This window comes from Rhinocladiella mackenziei, assembly GCF_000835555.1.
Source record: "Rhinocladiella mackenziei CBS 650.93 unplaced genomic scaffold supercont1.7, whole genome shotgun sequence".
NCBI lineage: Eukaryota > Fungi > Ascomycota > Eurotiomycetes > Chaetothyriales > Herpotrichiellaceae > Rhinocladiella > Rhinocladiella mackenziei.
In genome coordinates, this window is record NW_013550598.1 from 1,229,436 (window position 1) to 1,256,873 (window position 27,438).

Genomic DNA, 27,438 nt, shown 5'->3' on the forward strand with positions numbered 1-27,438 from the left:
CCGACCCATTCGGTTTCTATTCGGGGCCTACAGACATCACAAATGCAGGAGAGGCAATCGATGCAGTAAAAGTACGCCTGGCAGGATCTCCGCAGTAACTTTCACAAGCTGTCTCAGACGGTGGTTCAGCCATTGCAAACATGCAGCTGTCCCGTCTCGCCAAAAAATGTCCAGTGGATCTCTCACCTGTCGGTCTGGTTGACTTGCCAGAACTCTGAATCAGGAGCTAATCGACACGCCCAGCGATCAGCGCTCTGCTGGCACGTTGCCGCCTTCGCAGACGAATTATCTCTTGCATCACTGCAGGTACTCAAGCTTTTGTTGTCCAGCGCACGTCGAGACTTCAACCCTTCCCTCCTGGAGGCAGAACGAGTGTCCCTCTTGTCCTCCCTGAAGTATATCACATCAGGTTGTCGTATAGTTGTCGCTGGATCTGACGGCCCGTCGCCAATGACGATCCGTCCCACACGCCATAACATCTATTGAGTCCAACAAAACTGTGAAGGTATGATCTGGTCTGGCTGAATTTGAAGGTTCTTGGACTTCAGACTAGGTTCGGACTTGCTCTACCCTGCAGCCAGCTTGCCTAAGCGAAGTGTTAAGTCCATCACCATGCTGAGCCTGGTCATGCTAGCACGTCCCAGAGCTGCTTGTTCTCGTATCCCAAGGTTAGGATAGTTCTAATCCGTACATATAGGACAAAGAACGAGGAATTTTCCCCAAACGGGCCAGCATGAATCAAGCGGAGCCTCAATGAAAGTCTGAGCGACAGCTCACCCAAAATGCATTGGTCTAGCCGCATTTTGAGGTCTAGGAAGTCACTACACTAACGAATCTGGCCGGAAGAATGCGCTCATGCTCTGCGCAAGATCCTCGTGTACCAAACGGAGCGGAGTCTGTACCTGTTTGACGGCTTTCATGGTTTCAGTGTAGATGCCAAAAAGTAATAGTGGATTTTTTCCGGGCAGTATACTCGAGCACCCCTCCATCCAGGATAGCAGTAAATGCGGTAGACCCGAGGCTGGCGCTAGAAGAACATAAAGTGTTCTCCCTCAACATGAATTTATCCCCTTTCCCGTATAAGTTTCAAGATAGAGAGATGGGTGAAAATTGGTGCTATCATCATAAAGGTACCTTCCGTCTTGTGCGGCGAGTAACTCTCGTATTTCTGCTACTAGACCACCTATCTAGTCTTTTCCAGCTTGGAATGTAGGGCCTGGGCTCTGACGTCGGTTCATGTGTGCTCGCGTATTGAGCACGAGACTCAAGCCTTTCCTTATAATGCTCTTCCACTCTTGTCTGAAGATCGCTGTTGAACCTCCGAGGATATGTTGGGTTAGATATATCGCAAGGGGTAAGAGGAACGCTCTCGGAAACCATGTATAGCCATCAAAATGCTGAGAATCATGAAAAGTGCTTTCCCCCGGGTCGGCGGGGCTGCCGAGGATCCAACTCCTTCGTCTTTGTATTTTGCCATAGCTCACGCCAAAGGGCAAAGCACACACAAAGAGAGAGAACACGCCAGGATTCGAATCTTAGCGATAGAGCAAAATGCCTAGCCCACGAGCTCCTATTCGAGGAGGTTGTAGGGAGGGAAAACACCCATTGGAGTTGTTCTGGAATTGTAGACCCACCTCCTTTTTGAGAACTCTTTCTAAACGCTTAAGCGTATACACACGGCCCTGCCTCTGTTACCAACTGCACGAATGGATCGGTTCAGGAGGGTTAGAAGGATTCGGTTGATTGAGGCGAAAAGTCTGCGCAAGGAGGCTTAGTTGGGCTGGCTGGCGTGTGATTTCGGCGCGGCCAATGCCGGAGCAAGACGGAGATTGGGATTATTTGACCATTTTATCTCTTCGTGGTAGGAGGACTGGCTTTGGCTCATTCCTAGTTCTCACAACAGATTTTATAAGGCCACATATTCAGTAAGTGTACCGGAAATCCGGGACGCCCTCAATGAGATGGTCTCCTTTCCTGGCTTTGCAGTTTGCAAACCAAAACCATACTGTGCAAATGACAACCAGAGCGATCATCAGGACATGACTGCCTATGCTTACCCAAATGGCGGTCAAATACCGAGGCGCTTCTGGTTGACGGACAATGTAGCTGCCAGCAATACCTCCCAGTCCATTACAAGCTGAAATTGCTGCTGCCACAGTGGCACGCTTCCATTGACCGACAACATTGTTTGCTTGATACGCATTGAGGGCCGCCCAATTGGACACATACGCGCCGGTCGCCAAAAAAGTACCGACATACCTGACCGTGACCTGACTTGGAAATCCCAGCATACAAAATCCAATGATCAGGCATGTTGCGTTGAAGATGATGACGGGGCCTCGAATTCGGTATTTGTCGCCAAGATAAGATGACAGGAGAACCGGGATGACTGCATAGTAATATGGGGGAGAAGACAACAAGATTGCCTTGTTGGTGTCGAAACCCATACCGCTTTGAAGGATTATGGGCAAGAAGTAGGAAAGTGCTGTCGAAACTATATTCAGGAGGAAGAACAATACGCTGAAGGCATAGAGCTTCAAGTCCAGAAAGTTCACCAAAATGGCGGGCAGACTGAAGGGCTCCGGCTTTCCGGCGTCACGACGGTCCTCGTTGATTCGCGAAATGGCCAGGATCTTCTCGTCTTCGGTGAGAAAATAAAATGAGTTCTCACATTTATCCGGAAAGTCAATCATCCAGAAGTAGGTGATGATCCCCAGAAAGACAGTGGCTGTACCTTGGACTAAGTACATCCATTGCCACCCGCGAAGGCCGTGACGATGATCGAGATGATTTAAACCAAAATTGACGATGGAGCCGGTTGCGAGAATGATGATTTCGCCCGATTGCAGAAGGGCGAATCGAAGTTGTTGTTCCTTGCGAGTAAACCAGGTGGACACAAGGTACGTCAAGCCCGGGAAGATTCCGGACATCGAGATTCCAAGAAGAACCCTCAATGCTATCATTTGCTGCCAGCTGGAGATAGCTGCAGTGCAGATGGTAATTATTCCAAAGGCACAAGTGATTGCCGAAAAAAAATTTCTCGGACCAACAAAGCGCAGCAAAATGGTTGCGGGCAACTGGCAGCACACGGATGCGACCGTGAAGATGAAAATGGCAACGGAATATCGATCTCCTGTAAGGTTCAGATCAGAGAGCATGCTTGTGACGGAAGCTGAAGAGATAATGCCGCTGTCTAAAAGATTCAGGCTGCAAAGAATGCCGGCTATAGTGCATAAACGGAGGTCGATTTTGCGACGAAGGCGCACTTCCGCTCGAGCACGAGTCGCCACATTCTGAGATCGCTCCTGAATGACTTGGACAGGTGATTCGATCTCGGAATATCTGTCAGAAGGCCTTCGCTCAACGAGACCGCCGTCCTCGATATTGATCTTGGTGGCGGAAGGAGCCATGGCAGCAAAATGCAGCGAGCGCTAAATAGAACGATTTATCGCGATCATTCCTGGGTGGCTTGATTTCTTGTCCACTGCTGAGTCGGTTTTGAGAGAGGGAAAGAGGTAACAGAGAAGAGGCGTTGCGAAGAGAAGGATAATTGTGAACAAACCCCCGGGGGGGGGGGTGTTGTGCGGGGCATATCAAGATAATGACCCGATAGCAGCGAACCAGTTATAGAGCATCACGGCACTTACTGTGAATTTCTCGATCAGTAGCTTTTCCATCTTGCTCAGGGAGTAGCCAGACAGATTGACATATCACTTATCGTATGATTTTCAGATGGGAAAAATGGGTGAGGCTCTGCAACCAGGCTGCCGGCAGGAGCAGCGGAAGTCCATTGTTGAGTGCACCGAGTACGGAGAGGAGAGAACGGAATACGAGTCTATCTGCGCTAGAAGCCGCTGCAGAATATAATATATAAAAGGAGGTATCCAGGTAGCTTTACAGGGAATGGAAGCCTGAATAGGGTCAAATGACCATTCGAGGATGGCTAACAAAGGATTCCGGGGGCCTCTACCGGCGACGTGGGCGACGCGGAAATCAACCAATGACGTCGGCAGGATCTCGGCCGGGCAAATGGAAATTGCTAAACAAACTCGCAGCCACGGAGAAGAGAAGAACAAAGAACTGAAACTGGAAACTGAGATTCGCCGTCAACTTAAATTTCGCTCTCCGTCGAGGTTTCTCCGCAACCAGACGAGACACCAATACACAGAAACATCATGCTTCCCTCAAGCTTCTCAATACTGTGACCTTTTGCTCTGTCCGCTGGTACTGCCCTGCGACTGCGAGGGCTCTAACAGCCTAGTCTTCGTCCTACACCTGTCTACAAGACAAATGCTTCAACGATCGGCCTAAATATCGTTCTGCTTACTACCCGTGGACTCTTACCACCATGGTCGAATTAGTTCCTCCTCCTGATCCTCACACTCTCCTACCACCGCTCCTCGCTTGTCTGCCCACCTCCTTTGCCTCCCCCCGACCGCCGCCTGCATTACTTCCACTGCTCTCTCCCATACTGCGACAGCGCCTTCATCTAAACACTTCTGGCGCTTCTCGCGAGAACTGGGCTCCTCTGCTATGTTGGGATGCGGGCAAAGGCGAAATATTAAAAGATAAGATCGAGTCTGCGGTTTTCGAGCCACATCCAGCCTCTGGTGAGATCGAAGTCGGCGACATTCGGCAATTATCATACAAAAGATTCGATGAGGAGACTCTACGAGCACAGATTCCTCTGGCCGACTGGCCCTTTACCGCTCTGTACTTATGGTGCACCGGGAGCGAGGAGGGAGACGCCTGGAAGTTGGCCGAACTCTTACCATTTGACCCAGACCTGCAGGGAGATCCATCTTGGTCCGCCTCCATCGCCGAGGCGAATGAGAGTTCCCAGGAAAGACTGGTAAATGAGGCTTTGCAAGAGGCGGACAGAGCTGCCAACGCCCTCCCTCATCGAAATCTCTCCGTTCCGCAAGCAGATGAAGATGACTATTGGGCCATGTACGATAAGACGCCAGGCAGGACGCCTGCTCGAAATGCTTCGGCCGAACCACATCATAATGGCACCTCGGAGGACCACTATTATGCCCGATATGAGAGCGTCCAGCCTGTGATGGACAATCACGATCCAGACGAAGTGATGGAGGGCACAGAAGGGTCGACTTTGAATGGACATGCTTTACAACATTTACTTTCGCGACACTCCGATCTTCACATGGACCGAAGTCCACCACCATATCAAGGATCGCTGGATGCGCATCCAGAGGAGAAAGAAGTTGAAGTCACCCACCCAGTACCATCTTCGCCCTCGTCAAAAGGCTCCGACGCTGTAGCTCGACTGGAGGAACGAGCAGAAAGGTACGGAGCCTCAGAAATCGGTATTCGGCAGCACATCAGCGCCAGCCTGAAAAGCATGTATCGGCTGGCTAAGAGTGCCGGGATGGACCGAGAGGAATTTGAGCGAATTGTGCAGCGAGAATTGGAAACGCTGAGTATTTTAGATAAAGATGATTGAATGGCATGACTTATGCTGTTTGTATCCCACTCCTAGTATTAAAAGGGTCCTGTGGTCGCCCCTTTTCTTTGCGCAAGGCTTGATGCGCACGGACCACTCCGGCAATCCCTGAACGGTGTCGCGTTTTTCCCCCCCCCCACCCCCCCAAAAAAGTTCAGGACACGTTCGAACGGGCATCCTATTTCTCTTCCTTCACATGCCCCAAAATGCGTCCGTTGAGATCGAAGACTTGGAATCGGTCTCACCTTTTTTCCTAGTTCACCTTTTCTTCACTTTGTCTCCAGTAACGTCGGCCTGACCTTACCGACGCGGCCTTCCCTCAGCCTTAATTCCGACCTCGATCCCCCATCTGGAGAAACTCACCCAACGTGTCCACGCCCAATATGTCCACGCCCAGCTCCACCCTCCGTCAGCGAGGCGGCAAAGAAAAGAACAAATCATTGGCCAACGGGACACAAAATGACAAAAGCCAGACCCAAACACTCGAAGATACGCAGAAGAAGAGCGGATCCAAAGAATGGGACTATAGGATTGCCTTGGGAATAATCACCATCCTTGCCTTTGCAACCCGGTTCTTCGGTATCAGCCATCCAAACGAAGTCGTCTTTGACGAGGTGCATTTCGGAAAGGTATAGGGAATGCCCTTGAGCCTCCTGAACGTCCGTCTGACTGGAGACACAGTTTGCATCCTACTATTTACAGCGAACCTATTTTTTCGACGTACACCCTCCCTTTGGCAAGCTTCTCTTCGCCCTTGTCGGTTGGCTTATTGGCTATGATGGACATTTCCTCTTTGACAACATTGGTGAATCCTATATTACCAACAACGTCCCGTATGTCGCATTTCGAGCATTGCCTGCTCTTCTCGGAGCCCTCACGGTGGTGGTGGTCTTTTTGATCATGTGGGAATCAGGCTATTCTCTTCCAGCTTGTGTTTTGGCAACCGGATTGGTCCTTTTTGACAACTCTCATGTTGGGCAGACCCGGCTGATTCTCCTTGACGCCACCCTGGTCTTCTTCGTCTCATTGAGTATCCTCTCGTACATCCGATTCTACAAACAACGACATGGTCCATTTGGCAGAAAGTGGTGGAAATGGCTTCTCCTGACCGGCTTCTGCATGAGCTGCGTCATTTCCACGAAATATGTCGGTGCGTTCACCTTCTTCACGATTGGATGTGCCGTGTGCCTCGACTTGTGGGGTCTCCTGGATATCAACCGCAAGGAGGGAGCTCTGGATCTCTTCACCTTTGGCAAGCATTTCGTCGCTCGTGCCGTTGGCTTGATTGTCATTCCGTTCTTCTTTTACCTATTCTGGTTCCAGGTTCATTTTGCCATCTTGACGAGATCCGGTCCCGGAGACGACTTTATGACACCAGAATTCCAGGAGACTCTCAGCGATAACCTGATGCATCAGGCTTCCATCGACATTCAATATTATGATTACATCACCTTGCGTCACAAGGATACCAAGACATACCTGCACAGTCATCCAGAGAGATATCCTCTTCGATATGATGATGGTCGTATTTCCAGCCAGGGACAACAAGTCACGGGTTATCCTTTCAACGACACCAACAACCATTGGCAAATCCTCCCCAATCTTCCAAACCCTGATGGATCCCAAGCCGGCACTCCCGTTCTGAACGGTGACATTGTCAAGCTTCGGCACGTCGTGACCAACACCATGCTCCTGACCCATGATGTGGCTTCTCCTTATTATCCCACCAACCAGGAATTCACCACGGTATCTCTTGATCTTGCTGCTGGAGATCGTCACAACGACACATTATTCGAAATCCGAATGGAACAAGGAAAGAAAGGCCAACCATTCCGGTCAATGTCTGGTCAATTCAAACTCATCCACTACCCGACCAAGGTCGCCATGTGGACACACACAACGCCACTTCCGGAATGGGGGTTCAAACAAGCCGAAATCAACGGCAATAAGAATTCCCAACAATCCAGCAACATCTGGTACGTCGACGAAATCCCCAGCATCCCAGCCGATTCTCCCAGACTGGTCAAGGAGCCCAAGAAGACCAAATCCCTACCCTTTTACGTCAAATACATCGAACTCCAACGCGCCATGTTCTATCACAACAACGCCTTGACAGCAAGTCATCCATACGCCACCCAGCCTTTCCATTGGCCATTCTTGCTGCGTGGAGTCAGCTTCTGGACCCAAGATAGCACCAAACGGCAGATCTACTTCCTCGGAAATCCCATTGGATACTGGATTGCCAGTGCCCTTCTCGCGGTCTTCGCCGGTATCTTGGGCGCTGATCAATTGAGCCTGAGACGAGGCATCGATGCCCTTGATCCACGTAAGTAACCAATACACTCATTTTCGACTTTTAACTCGGAAAAAAGCAAATCATCTCGACTGACCTTTCGATCTCAATCAACACAGGCACCCGCTCCCGATTGTACAATAGCACGGGATTCTTCTTCCTCTGCTGGGCCGCGCACTACTTCCCCTTCTACCTCATGGGTCGCCAACTGTTCCTGCACCACTACTTACCGGCACACCTGGCTTCGTGTCTCGTGACAGGCGCACTGGTCGAGTTCATCTTCAATGTCGACCCCGTCCTCGACGAGGAAATGACCGCCAAAAAGGACAAAGTCACCGGCAAACTGCCTGATAAAGCGCGCCGAACCTTCCAAACCGCCCAAGAGAGACTGAAAGGCCAGAGCATGGTCGCGACCTGGTCCGCCGCGCTCGTTATTCTCGCCGCCGTTATTTACGGGTTCTACTTCTTCTTCCCCCTCACTTACGGCTGGCCCGGCTTGACACCCGCGCAAGTCAACGCTAGGAAATGGCTAGGGTACGATTTGCATTTCGCCAAGTGAGAAAACGAAGTCGGGAGCCAAAGCAATCAAAACGAACGACAGGCGAGCAAGCAAGCCTCTGACTCGTGCGTGGGGATGTGAATGATGACTGAGCTAAAAACTATTTCAATACGAGCTGGACATGGTCACGGTCACGGTCACGGTCATGGGAGACATGGTCCTAGCTAGCTAGTAGGTGGAGAAATATGATCGTATGGAGACGATTTCCCAAAACGGTCAACAAACACTGAGCACATCCAATCACTTAGAAGTATTTTGCTGGCAGAATTCAGTGACGGCCATTGGATTAGGTTGGCTTTAGTCAATGGATAGCTGAGAAAGTTCCAGTTATGTAACATGGCGAAAAGGTCCGAACTCAAACGGATACTTCGTAGGCGCTGGATATGCTGGTCAAAGCACGGAACAGAGAGCAAATGCAATGCAAGCCGCAAGGCAAGGGGGTGTCGGTGTATGTGTGGGTGTTGGTCGGAAAGACATGGACGGGGTCATCTGATCCCTTCTCTCTCACTTCTCCTCTCCCCCCATTCCAGAGGCGGCTCTGTTCGGCCCGGTTAGTTCTCTACTCATCGCTGCAAGAGGATGAAGAGAGACCTCTGACTTCTCGATGAACGAGGAAAGCCCCCCACTGACCAATGGATGGATTCTATGCCTGATTCGAGTTTAGTGCATGTGACTTTTTCCCATTTCCTCTCCATTACAACTCACCGGACTGTTCATGTCCTACTCGTCCGGTGCCCAGCACTTGCTCCTCTCACATTTCACGTGCAGTGTGGAACAGTTGAAGTTGCCTGTCGTTGCGGAGGTGTGTACATCCTTAGGCCAAGTCCAAATTCGAGTCATATGACCCAACCGACGATGGCGGATTCGGCGAGAACTTCGCGATGGTGGCCAGTTTCGTTAGCCTCCATGTGGGCCTTGAATACCCACAGTAGCCATGCAGCCTCCCTGTCATGGATTCCCCTGTAGCGCGGCTGCAAAGTAATGCAAGGCGCTGCAAGGCAAGGTGAGGCCAGGTCATGACACGTATGTAAGCCTCGAGGAAAAAGCAAAAAAAAAAAAAAAAAAAAGGCAAACAAAAAGAAATTACATTGCATGCCCAAATCCTCCGAAGGAGAAGGTGATCGTGTGATATTGTATGCTAGGAAGGATCCTTGCAGGTATGAGTCAGTGTAATAAATAACTGAAATCCAGTCTTGAAAGGAGGAAAAGAGGCGAGGTGAACAGAAAAAGATGATACGATGCAATGAAGAAGACGAAAGGTTCTGATCTTGGGCATAATGATATTTTGGAGATTTTCTCTCTCTTTTTTTTTTTTTTTTTTTAATTTCTCGGTTTCCAATTTTTCTGGCACTTAACTAAATAGACTGCTTCCAAAACTCTCAAAGACCTCAGCGTTGTCAAAGAAGGCCGAGTGCTTCGAAGGTGAGTGAACGTGGGGTATTCATTCTCAGAAGGTCGGCACAGTCACAGCAATCAATGTCAGCAGCCCCCAACTCCAATCCAATTTGTGCTGTCAAGGGATAATTCAGATGACAGAAAAAAAAACCATGCTCCACTTACCATCCTAGCTTCTTGCATGCAACGGAGAATAATCACATTGGAAATCCAGGATAGAAAGACGAGACGGCATTGGTGAACATATCCCTCAGACACCGTGGCGCCGCGCTCATGAAAGCAGCACCCACACAAAAAGAATTCAAACCGATGGCGCCTGGACGGTCAAAGATGACAAGAATATGAAAATCGTCGAAGATTTCAAGTGTGGCTGGGTGGCTCAACGATAGTGGACAGTGTCATTGGCAACTTCGGCCAGTCTCTTGTGTTGGAGACAGGCCACTTCGGCTTGATCGTTGACGGTGATTTGGGCCGGAACATTGCTGTGCATGGGATACCTCGCACGTCGCTCCAGTTCGTCTAGAGGAGTTTGGGAACGAATGTACTTGGTACGGCCATCCTCGTTACCTTTCCAATCCCAGCTTTCGAAGCGGCCTTTGATCAAGGCAGACCAGACAAATCGACGTTGACGCTGGCATGTGAGGACGTCTTGAGTAATCTTCTTGAAGTCCCATTTCTGGTTGGCTTCCTCTTCGAAAGCCTTGAAAACGGCCTGTACATCTGGGTCTTGGCTGGTGGCTAGGTTGACGACTTCCAGTGGGTCGTTACGAAGATTGAACATTTGAGGAGGATCAACTGGGCATGTGATGTATTTCCAGTCGCCTCGTCGAATCATCATCAACGGAGCCACTGTTCCTTCGCCCATGTATTCCGCAAACACCGTGTCGTGGCCACCGTTGCCACTGTATAAGTGAGGCATCAAAGAGAGGCCATCCATCGGCAATCCCGGAATCAATTTCGACCCGATCAGATCCACTAGAGTAGGCATCAAGTCCAGAGTCGAAACATTTTGAGAAACACGGTGGGGAGTGAATTGTTTTGGATGGCTGATGAGCATGGGCACTCGAACAGAGTTCTCAAAGTAGGACATCTTATACCAGAGACCCCTCTCGCCTAACATATCTCCATGGTCGCCAGAGAACATAATCACTATTTTCGTCAGCCTTCGATCCGAGAGCACACAATGAGGCAGGACGTACCGGTATTTTCGTCCAGTCCACATTTTTTCAAAACATCGAGCAACTGGCCAATGCAGTCGTCGACATAGCTGACGGCACCGTAATATGCTCGTCGAGCACGCTTGATTTGCTCGTCGGTGAAGTTATGTCCTTCAAGTTCGCAGACGTGCATCAGACGTCGGCTGTGAGGATCTTGTTCTTCCTCTTTGAGCGTGACGGTGGGCAGCTCAATGTCAACCCCCTCGTACAAATCCCAATATTTGTCCTCGATGGCATATGGGTCATGGGGGTGGGTGAAGGATACGGTCAAGGCAAATGGTCGTTTGCCGGCAGGCTCTCTTGCGTAGTCGTACAGGTACTGTTTGGACTTATACAACACCTCCTCGTCATAATCGAGTTGGTTGGTCCTTACACAGGGCCCGGCCTGCAAGATAGAGCTACTGTTGTGATACCACTCCAGTCTTCGATCGGGGTCATCCCAATTCACCGCCCAGCCAAAATCCCCCGGATAAATGTCCGCAGTCAATCTGTTTTCATAGCCGTGCAGCTGATCCCCAATGAAGTGCATTTTGCCTGCTAGCGTCGTCTCGTATCCAGCAGCTCGCAAGTAGTGTGCATAGGTGGGTGTCTCAGAGGGAATGGAGCAGGCATTATCGTACGACCCAATTTTCGAAGGCAGTTGTCCACTGATCAAGCACATCCGAGACGGGGCACACAGAGGAGAGTTGCAGTAAGCAGAGTCGAAGACCACCGAGCGCTCAGCGAGTTTGTCGAGATTTGGAGTCTTGATCTGAGACTTTGGATTGTGCATCTTCAACAGCGGTGCCGCAAGCTGGTCGGCCATGATGAAGAGGACGTTTGGTTTTGCAGGGAAAAGAGGCGTCGAGTAGCCATGGGCACCGTTGAAGCCGTTTGGCGGCGAGACTGGTGGAGAGGCAGGGAAGGGATTGTAAGAACCCATGGTGGTAACAAGTAGGTATCTGATCCGTGTCTGTTTGAAGGGCGTCGAGTGTAGAGCAGAGAGTCGGGGTTATCTGCAGGAAGACTGGTAGTGTGGAGAGGAGAGGAGGAAAGGAGGGAGATAGATAAAGGACAAGAAGCAACAAGGGTAGAATGGAAAAAGGGAACACGGACAGTGGAACTTGAAAGAGAGAAGAGAAAGAGTGACAGCCAAGTCGAGAGGAACAGAAATCTGACGCTACTGTACCCAAAAAGTTTACCGATCATGGTAACGCGTATGTGGGGGGAGTGCATTGGGATTCAGGTGTTCTATGAACTAACGAGGTTCCATACCAGGGCGGTCAGTCAGTCGTGGCTGAGGGCTGACTGCGTCTCGTCTCCTTCATGATTAATCCTGACACAACATGATGGAGCACAAGGAGCGACCGGAGTTTCGATTCAGGGGCGAAAGATGGGAAGGAAGATGAAGGATGACGAGGCAGCGGAGGATGAAGGTGGAAATAGATGGCATAATATTCAAGAATGACAGTGAACGTGCCATTCAGAGAGGGCGTAGCGCAATGGCAACATTTGTACGGGAGAGCACGCCATTGCTTACCAGAAGCAGACAAGTGTAGGCGGTGAGTCTGAAAGTGTTCCATCATTCTGTTTGATTGGGAGGCTGTCATGCTGCATCCTTGGTCCCCGGCTCGTTGCTGCAGGGCTGCCCTAAAAAGAACCCCTGGCAAACCCTATCCTGCGCATGCAGCCCCGAGCCTCCCAATCACTGCGGTTTCCAGCTGCTTGACCTGCTCGGCTGCCACGCATGTTTGTGCTCATCTGCATCAACCTGCATCAATCGGAAAGCGTCATTTGACCCTCCCCCCTCGCACTCCAATCTGAAAAACACGGGGTACGGAAATTGGCCGGACAAGGCTGTGTACTTCCTGACATCCCCCGTCATACACTTTGCTTGGGTCCATGCCGATGGTCACCCAGGGGAAGCTCGGACGCCGTACGTTTTGCCAACCCACTGAAATACGATGCTCAGCCTGGGCGCAGCCGAGCCGCGAATGAGAAGCTAGCAACCCAACTGCCTGGCCTTGCGTTACGTCCCCACAATTATTGCAGCAAGGCTCTCGTTCTCTCGAACCCTAGTCACTTCCGATCTTTGCCCATCCTCGTCACGTGGTCGTGACCACTTATCGTATCTCTTCCGGAAAAAGATATCAAATCCATCCGCTACGGCTCGTTAGTTGTCAAAATCCCTTGGTTGTACCAGACACACTTTTTTTGTTGGCGTTTTCCTCCATCAGGCAGTCATTCACTCACGCCGGATTAACATATTTCACTCTTTCCCATACTTTGAACTACCAGATTTATCCGCTTCACATTGTTTATCATCGGAATGGCCCCAGGTCTAATACAATGCACCCTTGCATTCCGGACTCCGAGCGTCCCAAACAGGCCTTTGCACTATGTAACACAATCCAGCCACAGTCTCCTGCTCCGATATCAATCTCGACCACTCCCGACGGACAACACAGTCATCGGAGTCAGATAAGAAGGTTTTGTGTGCCCGGCGCTGAAGGTTCAGCACGAATCTGTAGAACTTATCATCGAGACCAAGCTTGGAATAAAAGTGGTTTGGTCCCGACCTGCGACTTGATGCACATAGCCCTGACCAATTAGCAAACATCGTTTTGGTCAGACCGTTCCGAACCCTAGCCCCTATTGCCAAGCCTGCCTTCGCCACCCACTGCTGGCTTATGCCTTCGTCTTTTCTTCTTTCCTTTTTCCTCATCTACATCCGCCGACGACAAGATGCATTACTTAATCGTCAGTCTCCGGCATTCCCTTGCCGAGGTTGTTTTCGCGTCGAGCGCAGATCAATCACTACGTATCACCTCTGGCTGGGCGTCTGGGGCTCAGGGATCATCTTGATCTCAATGGGATCTGGAAAATCACAGTCGAGGTGACAAAATGTCAAAGTGTCTAAACCGTCTGTTATATACCAAATCGTCGCTCTATTTCTGCAAATATTTGAGGGGAGATCTCATCACTGCTGTTGCCCTGCACCTTGACAACTAAGCTTGGGTCCTTGTGCCGGTAAAAGTCCAGCAAGCTCTGACTTGTCTCGTCGAACTTGGCTAATCGTTTCCTCCACGTCGCTTCGCTGTCATCTTCTCTTTGCACCAAAGGTTCTCCAGTAACGTCATCCATTCCCGGCACCTTCGGATCGTTGAAACCCACGTTGTAAACTCTCCCAGAAGGCAGATGAATCCATCGATTTGCCATTCGTGAGAGAATTATGTCCACTGGGGTCACCATTTGGAACACCATATTGATAGGTAGAAGATGGGACAGAGCTTTTGCTTGGGTGGCCGTGCGAGGGAAACCGTCGAGGATGAAGGATGTATCAGGAGATTCGGAGGCATTAACCACGGAACGGACTGAGCCGTTTCCACGTTCAAGGGCGGTGATAATGTTGTCATTGGAATCAGACGCCTCCAACCATTTTCTTGAGGTGAGTTCGGTGAGGATGAGATTCAGGATCAAAGGATCGGGCACGAGATTACCGGAATTCATGTACGTCTCAGCGTGTTGTCCTGCGTCGGGATGATTAGCACCGCTTCAGACTGCGAACTAGACAGACTCCAACCGAGTGTAGTCTTGTTCTTGACATTGTCGCGCAGAAGATCTCCTGTCGCAATGGAGCATAATTGTGGAAATCGTTTCATAAGCCTCTCAGATTGTGTTCCTTTTCCAACTCCTGGGGCTCCAACCAAAATAATTCTCGCAGCTCTTTTCAGCTTCCGGCTCGCAGCGGCAACGGTCATTGTAATCTATGTACAACGAAAGGCAGGTGTGAACGGGAACAAAATTGTTGAGAGGCCAGGTCGCCGGAGCGCCTGGGTCAAGTGACCATCATTGTCAATGAAGGTAGAGAGGATGGAGGAAGGAAAGGCAAGCAGCGACGAACCGGGGGGGAAATGGTTTGATGTGCTCTCCCCAATGGTACCAAAGATTGCGGAGAAGAGGAGAGAGGGCACGAGAATATGAATTGCTCGGTAAATTGTAGCACCCAAGCCAGAAAGTCGTGGAGAGGGAACTCGGTATGAACAAGCGCCGATAAGGATCCAACAAGACAAGCCGGACTCCGCTCGTCCATTATTGCCTAATGCTATTTGGGGCCTTGCTTGAACTCCGGGCTAAAGGCCGGGCGCAGTTGGAACGTCGACGGGCATGCTCCCTTGAATTTATCTCCTATCGAGTCAACTGAGGATTGTTCAAAACAAAACAGAACCAGCATTGCGGCCTCGTATTAGCAAATCAGTTTGCCTTTTTCTGGGTGATTGGGGAGGGGGAGCTGCAATGCTACTGTAGTAGGCGAGGGGAATGGCCCGGGTTAAGGAATCTCCGCTCCGAGAACGAACAACGCGCCGCAAGTCTCGAACGCGTCTCACGCGTTCCAATAATGTTTAGCAGTGCATGTTCTTGATCCGATCTGAAATCAGATACACCCAAGACAACAAAATGATCCGCTCCGAAACTCGGTTTGATCCAAAGCGCAAGCGAGTCGATCATAAAAAGACTCAGTTCGCATCTGCTACATATAAAGAACACGACTATCCATATCGGTTGTCCTTTTACGATGTCCCTCCAACGCAGGAAATTAGTTTGGAAGAGTTTGAGACGTGGGCTATTGACAGGTTAAGAAGTATGGCCTCTTCATGTTTTGCCTGGAGTCCCATTAACCAAACCCAAGTCCTCGCGGAAATTGAGTCATGCTCATTCAGAAACAAATCTCCTCAAGAGACCGCGGCCCATCTCGAACCTCTGCTGAAAAAATACCTCCCGCTATCCTCCAACTCATCTGCCGCTGGAGGAGTCGTGGACCAACGTCTGAAAAATGAACGGCGTAAGGACCACTATTCACATTTTATTCTACGACTGGCCTTTTCAGGGACCGAGGATCTGCGGAGACGTTTTGCCCGAGTCGAGACTATGCTATTCAAACTGCGGTTTCAAGCAGACGACAGCAGAGAACGCAGAGCATTTGTTGAGAGTCTGAATTTGAATTGGGAACTAGTTCAAGAGGATGAGAAGCGGGAGCTGAGCGAACAATTGTATGCCGCAACGCCAGGTTTACGGCGGCACGAGGATGAAAATTGGTTCAAAGTTGATTGGACTCGAGTACCTGAACTGGTGGAACATCGGACGGTCCTCATCAGGAAAGGCAAAGCTTATGTTCCCATGCGTGAGCAGACTAGCATGGTTCTTACCGAATTCGCAACCCGCCTGGATAAAGGTCTCGAATTGACCTCTCGGGCCCTACCCCGTTTGGATGAAGATGACCGCCTCACCCCGATCCTCAACCATCTATCCAAGAACTTTGCCACACCTGATGCGGCCTTCTCAGAATCTGACTCGTCTCTTGCCGGTGCTCCCATCAACGCCGCCAACATTGACACGCTCTCTCAGCACTTCCCCCTCTGCATGAAGCATTTGCACACAACCCTACGCAAGAACAGCCATCTCAAGCATTACGGGAGATTACAATATACGCTCTTCTTGAAAGGGATCGGTTTGACATTAGAAGACTGTCTGATCTTCTGGCGTCAGGGTTTCAAGACCATCACAGACGACCAATTCAACAAGGAATATCGATACAATGTCCGCCATGCCTACGGCGATGTAGGAGGCGATGCCAACCGTCGCGGCCGAGGCTACGCTCCCTATTCCTGCCAAAAGATCTTGACGGAACACCCACCAGGAACCGGTGAGGCCCATGGTTGTCCATACCGACATTTCAGCATCGACAACCTCACCAGCATGCTACAAGCCACAGGCGTACATGACCGGGACGTCCTTCGTGGTGTGAAAGAGGATGTAGAGAAGAAGAGATTCCACATCGCTTGCAACCGAGTCTTCGAATGGGCACATAAAGCAGAAATCAAGAAAGTCAAGGACGAAGGAATCTGGGGGCCCGCCGAACTCGAGACCATCGTTCATCCCAACACGTACTTCAAGCGCTCTTACTTGTTGAAGAACTTGGGTAATCAACCCAAACAGGACGTTAGCATGGAGGAGTAAAATGAGAATCGAGCCGTTGATGAAATGACATCTTGATGGGCGTTCACGTTGACGAGGCTGAGATTTCAGGAGACGTCGAACCGCTCCTTGCATCCGGCGTCACGGAGTGGGATGGTAATGAATAAATGCAATAATTCTTTCAATGCTCGAGTCGATGCTATATCCCTTTTGTGTCCCCCCGTGCTTTTTTTCTACGTCCGAATCTGCGACCCGTCCGATGCTCTTATTTTGAACCTCCGGCTAAATCCTCTCCGTTATATCTTGTCCCAATACCTATGCCCATATTACCTCTCCTCGACCGCATAAAGGTACCCGATCCCAAACAAAACCCCATCCCATGGCAAATGTCCCTGTTCATCTGAAAAATTAACATTCAGATCTTGATTTCTTGTCCGTACTCCGAACGCCAATACAAGATTCAGCCCGGATTCAAAAAGAGTGAAAACAATCTACTTCGGACCATCACTTTCCTTAGGGTCAGAGCACTGACACTTGCCATCTTCAGCCCAATATCGAAACTTCAAATGAGACCAAGATCCTTCCGTTGTCAATCGATCATAATCGGATCCTCTGCGGTACCAGTATGCCACTCAGCATCGGCCCCGAAGAGACCATTCGGATCATCATTCGCAATCCACCGTGGACCAGGGACATCGTTTATGCCTAGTAATTCCTCTCACGAGTCAAAGAGCTAGATCTCATTGGACCCCCGGCGGATGAGACTGTCGCACGTCCCCTCTGTTAATTTTCTAGGCGGGGTCCATCTGAGATCTTGCATAATATTACCAACTTTCTCGTCTGTGAACCGGCCCGCGAGTCGTCTGAACTCCATGACATGGTTGATTCCCGTCGGACCTGCAAACATATGCTCGGATATCTCTTCCAATTTGTTGTAGCATGCAAGCAGCTTGGCGGGCCACAGTTTGGCTTCTTTCAAATGCTGCACGATAGACCAGAGGTCTTCGTTGTCATCAGGCATTAACTCATTTATAAATCGTCCGACGCAACATCCCACGCCTTTGGAAGTCAGCCATCAAATTCTCAATGTTGCGAACAAAGCTATGAACATCGCCGACTAAGCCTGTGTGTTTCGATTTTCGCCGGCGAAATGCACAAAAACATTCAAGAGATGGGTACCCATATGTGCAATCCCGGAAGCATGAAGAAAGTCCACCGTCTCTAAAAGCTGATCGAACAATCTCCAGACCAACAAGTTCGAGGGGCGGAAGCACCCATCATAAGCCGTGATGTCCAGGAATCTCCCCAGCACACCGCCATTGCAGAAAGAGAAGATCATCGAATTTGACCTGAAAAAGTAATATCCTAGGCTCTTATCCGTGAGGATTTTGTATTCTAGAGGCTGAATGAGCTTTGGGATTCGAAGGTGTAAGCCGTAGAAACTTACCTCTGGGCATTGAATTCCGCTGTCGTCTGAAGGGTCGGGAGGGATTTCTTCCTAACATACTCCTCTCTGTCAGTCAAAGGGAGTACAAGAGATACGACACCATCACTTCCTTGGCCTAATGGCAGGCCGAGCCGACCGATGGATTTTGTTTGAAGGAAGTTGGGGCCTGAATTGGATTCGAGTGACGGGTACATGTAGGAATTGGGGTGAGGGAGCCCCAGCCCATGAATGAATCAACTCGTCTCATTCTTGAAAGAATTGCTCTTGGCTCACTGAATGGAATTTGAAATCAAAGACATAATGGCACTGCCTCAAAGAGGTGCCTAAAGAAGAAAGGCAGAAAATGGTACGAACAAAGGGGTTAAAGAGAATCTGATCTCAAGACGAACAAGGGGTATCCGGCCACGTGTCTGGATCGTGCTCACCAGCACCGACGAGACGGCTCACATTCAACATAGGAAGCGGAATGAAATAGTGTCTCGAGCTCCGTTCTTTTGAGAGGATGTGACTGTAACGTTGCTCAATCGCACCGGTTTTAGTTGCAAAATTGGTGAGGATAGGGATCATTTCATTGCCAGCAAAGACACTGAGTTCCCCGTCGTTCTTCTCAGCCAATGATCAATAGTCGTTGTTAAGATCGAGAATAGAATATCCTGTTACACAAGAATTTCCCAGATTTGATGCTGGCTTTGGACATGGCCGAATAGGATCTCGCGGTAAATTCCAACAGTGGATACTTCAGAACGAACCCATATTGACACCCTGTTACTCAAATCCGGCTGTCACCTTCTGACACTTCGTAGTCCTGACCGAAAACCCCATTCCCTTTTGTGAAATTCATTCCAGTCTCGCCAGTGTCATCTTCCTCAAGAACCGGGGCTTGCACCCGTCCTTTCTTTGCTTTTCTTTTTTTGGTGTTACTAACAACATGGCTAATTCCCTCATCCACTTCGCCGGGAGCGACACCCAAAGTTGGTATCCCAGGGGCGATCTTTGTTTCTCGGTAGATCACGGACCCTTCGTCTTCAAGTTGCTGGTCATGCGTCACAACATTCGATCCCTGGGATTGAAGTTCGTTTGCGACAACCCATTTCTCCTCGGGGGCCGCACTCGTGTGTCTTTCCTGAGTATTAGTTTGGGCCGAAAAAATGACTGAATGACTTGGATATTGGCTCTCTGCCAACGATGAACGATCGGAAAATAGACATATTGTGACCCTATGGTCCGAATGGAATGGCTGATATGGCGCATTTGTTTCGATTTCAGCAGAGGCTAATGGATGTGGTGTTCTAAGGGAGCTATCCTTAGCAGGTCGAAATTTCCAGAAACCCGATAATCGAACCGGTTCATCGCCATCGTCTTGAGGGAGGATGGGGGAGCCTTTGGACAGGTGATCTACACCCATGTCCAGTGCTTGCGGGAGCTTGGATGCAACAGGCTTTCGAGCATCGAAAACCGAAACTGTGTCTCTCTGACGATGCTCCCTAGGCCTCGTCATACGGACATAGTAGTTCTTGATACTACCCGAGTCGAGGATGGACAAGACCGATTTACCGTCTCGTTTGTGCCAACAGAGAATTCCTACACGGGCAGGGGTCTTCAAATGAAGCCTACTCTGGTTCGCATGTCGAAGGCTCGTGACAGTCTCTGAAGCGGCACCAAGAGACTTGCTAAGTCCAGCGGCAACGGCTCTGCCACTTTTGATGCCAGTAGTAGAGGCGAGTCCGATACCTGATGCCCCAATTCCCGTAATTCCACCCCCCATACTAGGGGCTCTTCCCCGTAGATTGGAAAGCATTGGTTGCGTTCTGCCTGCAATGCTCATGGCAGAAGCGAAGAACCCTCCAGACGGGGCAGGCTCATGTTCTGTTTTGACTTGAGACGGATCAACTGGTGCAGAAGTCGGGCGATGTTTCTTCGCGAGAGGCGGCGGCCACTGAAAGGCGGTTCTGGGTAGATCAAAGATGTGAACGGTTCGATTTTTGGTGACAAGAGCAAATCGATAGCCAGTGGGCCCATCCCAAGCTAGGTCGACTATTGTAGAGGGGCTCAACCGCTCATACCTCGCGATTTGTCTGACGGATCCACTTTCTGTTGTGGCTGAGGTCTTTGAACTTCTGACATGCTTCATCTGCATCAAATCCCAGATGTACTGAACGTCACCCTTCTTGTTGGCCGTCAAGAGACCTAGACCAGTGGGGGTGAAGGAGAGAAAGCTGCAGCCTCCTGGCGGCTGAAAGGTTGTCATAGGGCTGTATTCGAGAGCCTTTCGACCTTGAGTATCTTGGAGAAGCTTCAAGTCGAGGATTGTTACCACCTCAGGATCTTTCGAAAGGTCCTGTTGGTCGATTCCATGTGTTGGCGGAAACTGTGCCACACCAAGATGTGGAGAGTAAACCGGAGGACTAGACGAGGCCGTAGCAGTTAAGTTGGGGCTCGCGATATCCTTCTTCCAATAGTGCTGCCATGTCTGCATGCCTTTTTCGCTTATCCATTTCGCACTCCTGACAGCTTCTTGCGCAAGCCCTTTGGCGACCTTGCCCAAAAACGTATCGACATCGGGTGAATCAACTTCGCAGTTAGTCAAAGGCCTCGTTGGAGCAACGCCGGCAGTGACATTCGAGTTCTTGTTATGAACGACAAATTCGCCGAGAATGGCTCCAATTGGCCTTCGAGAAGGAATGCTTGCAGGACAGAAGGCCAGCCAGCGGCCGTTAAGACTCAGAATGGGTAAGTTTTCGCTCTCAGGTGCACGACCCAGGTCGGCGGGTGAAACATCTGCATCTGAAGCTGGGCCATGCGACGAATCTCTCCTCTGGAGCTGGGGTTGTATAGTCGTCCAATATTTGCCCAGGCATTCAAACACTGCAGAATCTTTTCCCTTTCGAACAGAAAAAACAAAAATTTCGCCGCTGTCGCCCGAAGATACAACCAGGAAACTACCGCTGGCATAAATCTTCAAATCTGCAGCAGGACCGAGACCGGGAACGCCTCCTGGAAATGTTCTGATGGCCGATGGGACACGCAGCAGTTCTGCAACCTGGCAGCTTTTACTCATCGAGCATACCACAACCCTGGTATCCGGGAAAGACTCTGGACCCTCGTGTAAATGGGCATCTTTGGAAATTGGCGAATCTGTTTCGAGATTTCCCGGCCCATAGATGATGAGAGCTACCAGCGGTCTGTAATCTGCAAATGGGTCGTCACCTCCGTTCCATGTCAACAAAGAAGCGTCGACTATTGTCCCTTGAATGCCGCTGAGCGTTCCTGTACGCTCCAGTTTTTCACCGCTGTAGCTAAGAATGTTCAATTCTCCATCAGCAATCAAAATGACTGCCTCACGAGACTCATGCCCACAGCCTGGGAGATGAGTGAACTTGAGAGCCAGTGGCTCTTGAAGGTTCATTCGCGCAGAGTGATGAGCAAGTCCCAGATCGACATCGTGAGGGCCGTAAAAGTGTTGTTGAGGGAGATGTGGCAAGGCAGGAGGCGATCCATAGGCGTTTGTACCATAGCCGTACGGGGATGTTGAGACTCTGGGATGCGTTGGCAGAGGCGGAATACTACTTCCATAGCTCACGGGCCGGGCCTTCCTCAACGGTGGAGAGATTGGAGGGCTTCGAGTGTTGAACCCTCCCCGAATACTAAAGCCCGGTTCATAAGGAGGTGAACTGGCGGCGCTCAACCCTGGAATGGGTTCGACCGGGGGGCTTTTGCCATAGGTAGTGCTGCGTGCCCAGATATCAGCTGGAGGAGGAGTGTACTCGTCCGAGACTTTCTGGCTAGAATTCAAATCGTTCAGGAAGTCTAGAGTGCCATTCTTTCTGTTCTGAGGGAACGTCTGCTGCAATTGCCCAAGGATGGACTGGGGTTTTGCAGGCAGGACTGGAGGCTGACCCATGTGCTCAGCTGGAGGGGTCTTCTCTGCATTGTCAAGATTTGGCAGCTGTTTGATAGCAGCATTCTTCGTCTTCCGCTTCCCAGCTCTTGAGAAACCGTCTTGCTCCGACACTGTCTGGGTGTCTTCTCGGTCTGACAGGTTCAGGGATGTGTCTGTCTTCTTTGAGTCGGAGGAAACTGTTTTGTTGTATGCTGGCATTCAAGAACTCGTAGTAGGGGCCGAGGGCACAGCAGAGGAGGCCCCCAGCAGACTAATCAGGTTCCGTAGCAGCGGGATGGACAAAGAGGGAGGATATTGCTCCCCCTGGCTACCCGGCGCGGGGTCTGTACGCGTTGTTGGAGTGACTTTGCAGAGGGTCTGTTGATCGGGATGGCGATCAACTAGTCTGAAGGACTGGGGAAGAAGGCTTATCGACAATGTCAGAGAATGTACTTTTAAGATCTAACGAGAGGCTGGAGATGTTCTGCTGGGAAGATGCGGCAATCGAGCGGGCGATATATGTAATCCTGTAGACGGATCATGGGAGACTGCATTTGAGTCAGGAGGCCCGTTACCTCACTTATTCGGGTTCCTGCTTATCGCTCGATCCCGGATGCGTCCAAGGGTTCACGCAGGCCTTTGGCTGCGTCTGGCTGGTCGGTCGAGTCTTCGGTGCGGGGGAAGCTTCTTGCTGATGGCTCAATAGGCGGTATTAGGCTTTGATGATGGCGGTGGCTGGGTAAAGTCCCCTGATCATCTGACTTGACACTCCGAAACTCCGTTTGCAGCAACAAGTCGTAATCCGACCACAATCAGCCTTAGCTATCAATTCTCTTGTGATGACCGTCCGCGTGTCACTGTCGTTATGGCTACAGCGAGGACCAGCATATCACTGACCGCTCGTGAAGATCGTTGAAGTTCAGAGAAAGTGGTGAGGGGTGAGGGGGTCTAGCTCGAAGCTGTTCGTTGCTCTCGGGCGCAGACTTTCAAGACTGAACCATTTAACAATCCTTGTTCCTCCAAGTGATACTATCAAACCGGGCGTTTTCTACAGCTCATTGGAACGCAAAAAGGTTTGTTGCTGTCTTTGGGAACTACAGAAGGCCTTGCAACCGAGCCACAATGGGCTCATCGACAAGACATCCTATGTGCGGGTGACAATTTGTGGTCATTGATCGCAGAGGCTACGCCAGGTGTAGGGGCTGTCGTTCGATTCAAAGACCACCTGCCTCTACACACCAATCGATGATTAATCTTCCAGGATTTTGCTGTCTGGCACAGCCTCGAGAACGCATTCGATCCCTCCACCTAGTTACGGATAGGGCTGTTGCTTCAAGACGGAGTCTATGTCTCCAAGTTGGAAACATGCCTTCGTGGTGTTTCAAGCGCACACCCGTGGAAGACCAGTGCAGATCTTGTGTCAAAGTAATGCAGATTTGGCGCAGTCCATGATTCCAACAGTCAAAATATATGCGATATTGGTACATTCATGCATTGAGGGATGATCGTCGACCTCCTCATTTATTTCGACTTCTTCGCGGCAGCAGCTCTAGCCTTTGCAGCCTTCTTCCTATTGCTCCTGATCATGACCATAGCGAGGAACGTTCCCACAACTGCCGATCCGAGAAGCGTTAAGATGACTGGAATTCGAATGGCCCAGACGCGAGGAGGGAAAAGGCTCTGGAGTGGATGGTCTTCGTCCACGAACGGCTAAAAGGTGGTTAGACAAGGGACCAGTGATCGCCAGATGAGTATCATACCATGAGTAGAGTCCAGAGAGTATAATACAAGAAAATGATCGTGGCTGCTATGAGCATAGCCATGCCCACAAGTTTGTCCAGCTGTGTCAGGTGTATCAGTATTTTTCATAACGAAAATATGATTGGAAAGACAGGTTTAATACCATTTCTACCACTGCCAATTTTCAGATGGCAAGAGATTTCTTGCCGAATAACTCACTAGAAGAGGCCTCGAATACGTTAGAGATTGAATACGCCGTAGAAAAATTGAACACGAATCCGCGAATCGCGCTTCAGTCACGAAAACTGCGGCTGACGCTTTAATGTTTCACCGAAGTTCAAGGTTTGGCACCTGCCGCCTGCGACCAAAATGCGATTCTTTTCCTGACACCATTTGATTCCCTCACTGGATCCTGACATAACAGCGTAGACTTTGATCATGGCCGACACCATGCTCCTGTCATCCGCTGTTCGTCTTCCCACCCCGCCTCCCGGCGCTTCATATTCACCGGGTCCTTCTGGCTCAAGGAAGAGGTCTCCGCCGTCTCGTTCTCCTTCTCCCAAACGTCGAAGAGCTCCGCCTCCTGAAGATGAGGATTATCGCAAAGTGGACGATGCAGAGCCAGGCCGTGAGATGGATGAACGAGAGCGACAGTTGCGTGAAAGGTTCAAATCAAGAGAAACAGATGAAACCAGACGGAAACCCATGACGGCGGAGGAGAAGCAGGCAGCGGCAAAGGCAGAATATGAAAAACTCCTCACTATGCGATCTGGGGGAACATATATTCCTCCTGCCAGATTGCGAGCCTTACAGTCACAAATCACGGATAAAACTAGCAAGGAATACCAGAGGATGGCCTGGGAGGCTCTGAAAAAATCTATCAATGGTCTGATCAACAAAGTCAATGTGTCGAACATCAAACATATCGTCCCCGAGTTATTTGGGGAAAATTTGGTTCGTGGCCGAGGGCTGTTCTGCAGGAGTATTATGAAGGCTCAGGCTGCCTCTCTTCCTTTCACACCAATTTATGCCGCCATGGCCGCGATCGTCAACACCAAATTGCCACAAGTGGGAGAGCTCTTAGTCAATCGACTGGTCGTTCAATTTCTCAAAGCCTTCAAGAGAAATGACAAGGCCGTGTGCCTCTCCTCAACCACATTCATTGCCCACCTGTGCAACCAACAGGTGGCTCACGAGACGGTCGCGGCACAACTCCTGCTCCTCCTCCTTCATAAACCGACTGATGATTCGGTAGAAATTGCGGTCGGCCTGACGAGAGAAGTAGGCCAACATTTGGAAGAAATGAGCCCACCCATTGCGCTGGCTGTATTTGAGCAGTTCCGCAGCATCCTGCATGAAGCCGATATTGACAAGCGAGTCCAATACATGATCGAAGTCTTATTTCAAGTCAGAAAAGACCGGTATAAAGACAATCCTGCAATTCGAGAGGAACTCGATCTGGTGGAAGAGGAAGATCAAATTACACATCAAATTGATATTGACGATGATATTGATGTTCAAGATTCATTAAACATTTTCAAGTATGATCCCGAATGGGAAGAACATGAAGAAGCATACCGAAAACTCAAAGCTGAGATTCTTGGTGAAGATAGTGAAGGAGAAGGAGACGATGATGAAAGTGGATCCGAAGAGAGTTCAGATGATGAAGAGACCGAGCAAGAACGAGCAATGGAGATTAAGGACCAGACAAACACAGACTTGGTTAATCTGCGGAGGACGATCTACTTGACAATTATGTCGAGTCTCGATTTCGAAGAAGCGTGTCACAAGCTGATGAAAGTCCAACTTCCACCAGGCCAGGAACCGGAATTGCCTTCAATGATTATCGAATGCTGTTCTCAGGAAAAGACTTATTCGAAGTTCTTTGGCCTCGTGGGCGAAAGATTCGCAAAGCTTAATCGACTCTGGACGGACCTGTTTGAGCAATCCTTTGCTAAATATTACGACACCATTCACCGATACGAGACCAATCGATTACGAAATATTGCTCGCTTTTTTGGGCATCTGTTAAGTACCGACGCCATTGGCTGGCACGTCTTTTCAGTGGTTCACCTCAACGAAGAAGAGACAACATCAAGCAGTCGTATATTCATCAAGATCCTCTTTCAAGATTTGGCGGAGGCATTGGGCCTGCCCAAACTTCAGGAGAGAATGAAGGATGATATTCTTCACCCCAGCTTTGCCGGTATCTTTCCAACTGACACTCCGCGGAACACCCGTTTTTCCATCAATTACTTCACCAGCATCGGTATGGGAGTCCTCACGGAAGAGATGCGCGAACATCTCAAAAACCTTCCCAAACCTGAACCACCCGCGCTGCCTGCACCTAGAGATGACATTTCGGATTCTGCGAGTGTTAGCTCGTACTCAAGTTATTCTAGCTATACAACAAGCAGGTCGTATACCAGAAGCCCTTCTCGTGACAGACTTACGAGTCGGGGTAGAGACGCTCGGTCAAGAAGCCCAGATGACAGGGATCGAGGGAGGAGCTACGGCCGCAAAATGTCTCGGTCGAGGTCACCGCCCGCCCGAAAAAATGGCGCACAACGTAGCAGAAGCTACAGTGCTTCGATATCACGGTCGCGTTCTCCCCCTCGCCGGGGTCTGAGAAGGAGATCACCTTCTTCCTCCGTCTCTCGAAGCCCTCCAAGGAGAAACGCCGTTCCTCGTCGTGGAAGATCTCCAACCAGGTCAAGGTCCTCCAGTTATTCCAGCGTCTCTCGCTCTCCTTCGCGACGCCTCCCAGCTCGCCGCCGAGACTATTCGAACTCGCGATCTCCATCACGATCACCTCCACCCCGCCGATCCAGCCCACTCCGTCGCCGCAACTACTCTCCATCTAGATCTCGTTCCCCGTCGAGTTTCACTCAGAGAGGAGGCCGCGCCGCGCGGGATCTCAGCCGGTCGCCGTTGCGCTCACGACCTCCCCGCCGCCGCCGTCCCGCGCGGTATTCCAGAAGCAGAAGCTGGAGCAGGAGCTACAGTCCACCTTCGCGAAGACGAGCGCCAGCTCATCGTCGACGAAATTCGTCTAGCTACAGTGAACGCTCCATGTCGAGATCACGGTCTCCACATCCGGTACGCCGTCCTGGCCCACGACGTGATGATGACAGAAGACGCTCACCGAGTCCCGTCAGACGCATCTGGAGAAGACGGGGCTCCAACCCTGAAAACGGTGGTAGAAGAGAGAGGAAGAGGGGCCCGGACTCGCCAGTTGCAAACACAGGAGCAGGAAGCAGCAGACCAAAGGCGGCGGACTTTGAGTGATGTAGTGGGAAAAAGGTGTGGTAATTGGCCACAGCTACGGTACGCCTAGTCGACGGGTCCTGACTTTACTCACGTATGAGTCACCTGGTCGGAGAGCTGATTCTGGCAGGCATTTTGGACATACAAGCATCCAGAATGTATTCGAGACGAGATGGTCTGTTCTAATTGGCAGTGCTGTCTCAGAATGGAAAATAATTAAA

At 50.4% G+C, this 27,438-nt stretch overlaps 9 protein-coding genes across 9 annotated transcripts; 4 read left to right on the plus strand and 5 right to left on the minus strand.

Moving 5' to 3' along the window:
• Positions 1-1,906: 1,906 nt before the first annotated feature.
• Z518_09259 (uncharacterized protein) lies at positions 1,907-3,410 on the minus strand (the record flags this gene model as incomplete). The annotated part of the gene is made up of 2 exons (XM_013413215.1): positions 1,907-2,005; positions 2,058-3,410. The coding sequence occupies 2 exons, from the start codon at positions 3,408-3,410 to the stop codon at positions 1,907-1,909; spliced, it is 1,452 nt and encodes a 483-aa protein (XP_013268669.1).
• Positions 3,411-4,348: 938 nt separating this feature from the next.
• Z518_09260 (uncharacterized protein) lies at positions 4,349-5,464 on the plus strand (the record flags this gene model as incomplete). The annotated part of the gene is made up of 1 exon (XM_013413216.1): positions 4,349-5,464. The coding sequence occupies one exon, from the start codon at positions 4,349-4,351 to the stop codon at positions 5,462-5,464; it is 1,116 nt and encodes a 371-aa protein (XP_013268670.1).
• Positions 5,465-5,847: 383 nt separating this feature from the next.
• Positions 5,848-8,316, plus strand: Z518_09261 (uncharacterized protein; the record flags this gene model as incomplete). The annotated part of the gene is made up of 3 exons (XM_013413217.1): positions 5,848-6,093; positions 6,146-7,790; positions 7,877-8,316. The coding sequence occupies 3 exons, from the start codon at positions 5,848-5,850 to the stop codon at positions 8,314-8,316; spliced, it is 2,331 nt and encodes a 776-aa protein (XP_013268671.1).
• A 1,774-nt stretch (positions 8,317-10,090) lies between these two features.
• Z518_09262 (choline-sulfatase) lies at positions 10,091-11,850 on the minus strand (the record flags this gene model as incomplete). Its single annotated transcript, XM_013413218.1, has 2 exons — positions 10,091-10,860; positions 10,911-11,850. 2 exons carry the CDS (start codon positions 11,848-11,850, stop codon positions 10,091-10,093), a joined length of 1,710 nt encoding a protein of 569 aa, XP_013268672.1.
• A 1,985-nt stretch (positions 11,851-13,835) lies between these two features.
• On the minus strand, positions 13,836-14,668 carry Z518_09263 (uncharacterized protein; the record flags this gene model as incomplete). Its single annotated transcript, XM_013413219.1, has 2 exons — positions 13,836-14,437; positions 14,491-14,668. The coding sequence occupies 2 exons, from the start codon at positions 14,666-14,668 to the stop codon at positions 13,836-13,838; spliced, it is 780 nt and encodes a 259-aa protein (XP_013268673.1).
• Positions 14,669-15,365: 697 nt separating this feature from the next.
• On the plus strand, positions 15,366-16,925 carry Z518_09264 (uncharacterized protein; the record flags this gene model as incomplete). Its single annotated transcript, XM_013413220.1, has 1 exon — positions 15,366-16,925. One exon carries the CDS (start codon positions 15,366-15,368, stop codon positions 16,923-16,925), a length of 1,560 nt encoding a protein of 519 aa, XP_013268674.1.
• A 2,174-nt stretch (positions 16,926-19,099) lies between these two features.
• On the minus strand, positions 19,100-22,429 carry Z518_09265 (uncharacterized protein; the record flags this gene model as incomplete). Its single annotated transcript, XM_013413221.1, has 1 exon — positions 19,100-22,429. The coding sequence occupies one exon, from the start codon at positions 22,427-22,429 to the stop codon at positions 19,100-19,102; it is 3,330 nt and encodes a 1,109-aa protein (XP_013268675.1).
• A 1,302-nt stretch (positions 22,430-23,731) lies between these two features.
• Positions 23,732-24,033, minus strand: Z518_09266 (uncharacterized protein; the record flags this gene model as incomplete). The annotated part of the gene is made up of 2 exons (XM_013413222.1): positions 23,732-23,920; positions 23,971-24,033. 2 exons carry the CDS (start codon positions 24,031-24,033, stop codon positions 23,732-23,734), a joined length of 252 nt encoding a protein of 83 aa, XP_013268676.1.
• Positions 24,034-24,388: 355 nt separating this feature from the next.
• On the plus strand, positions 24,389-27,238 carry Z518_09267 (pre-mRNA-splicing factor cwc22; the record flags this gene model as incomplete). Its single annotated transcript, XM_013413223.1, has 1 exon — positions 24,389-27,238. The coding sequence occupies one exon, from the start codon at positions 24,389-24,391 to the stop codon at positions 27,236-27,238; it is 2,850 nt and encodes a 949-aa protein (XP_013268677.1).
• Positions 27,239-27,438: the final 200 nt, after the last annotated feature.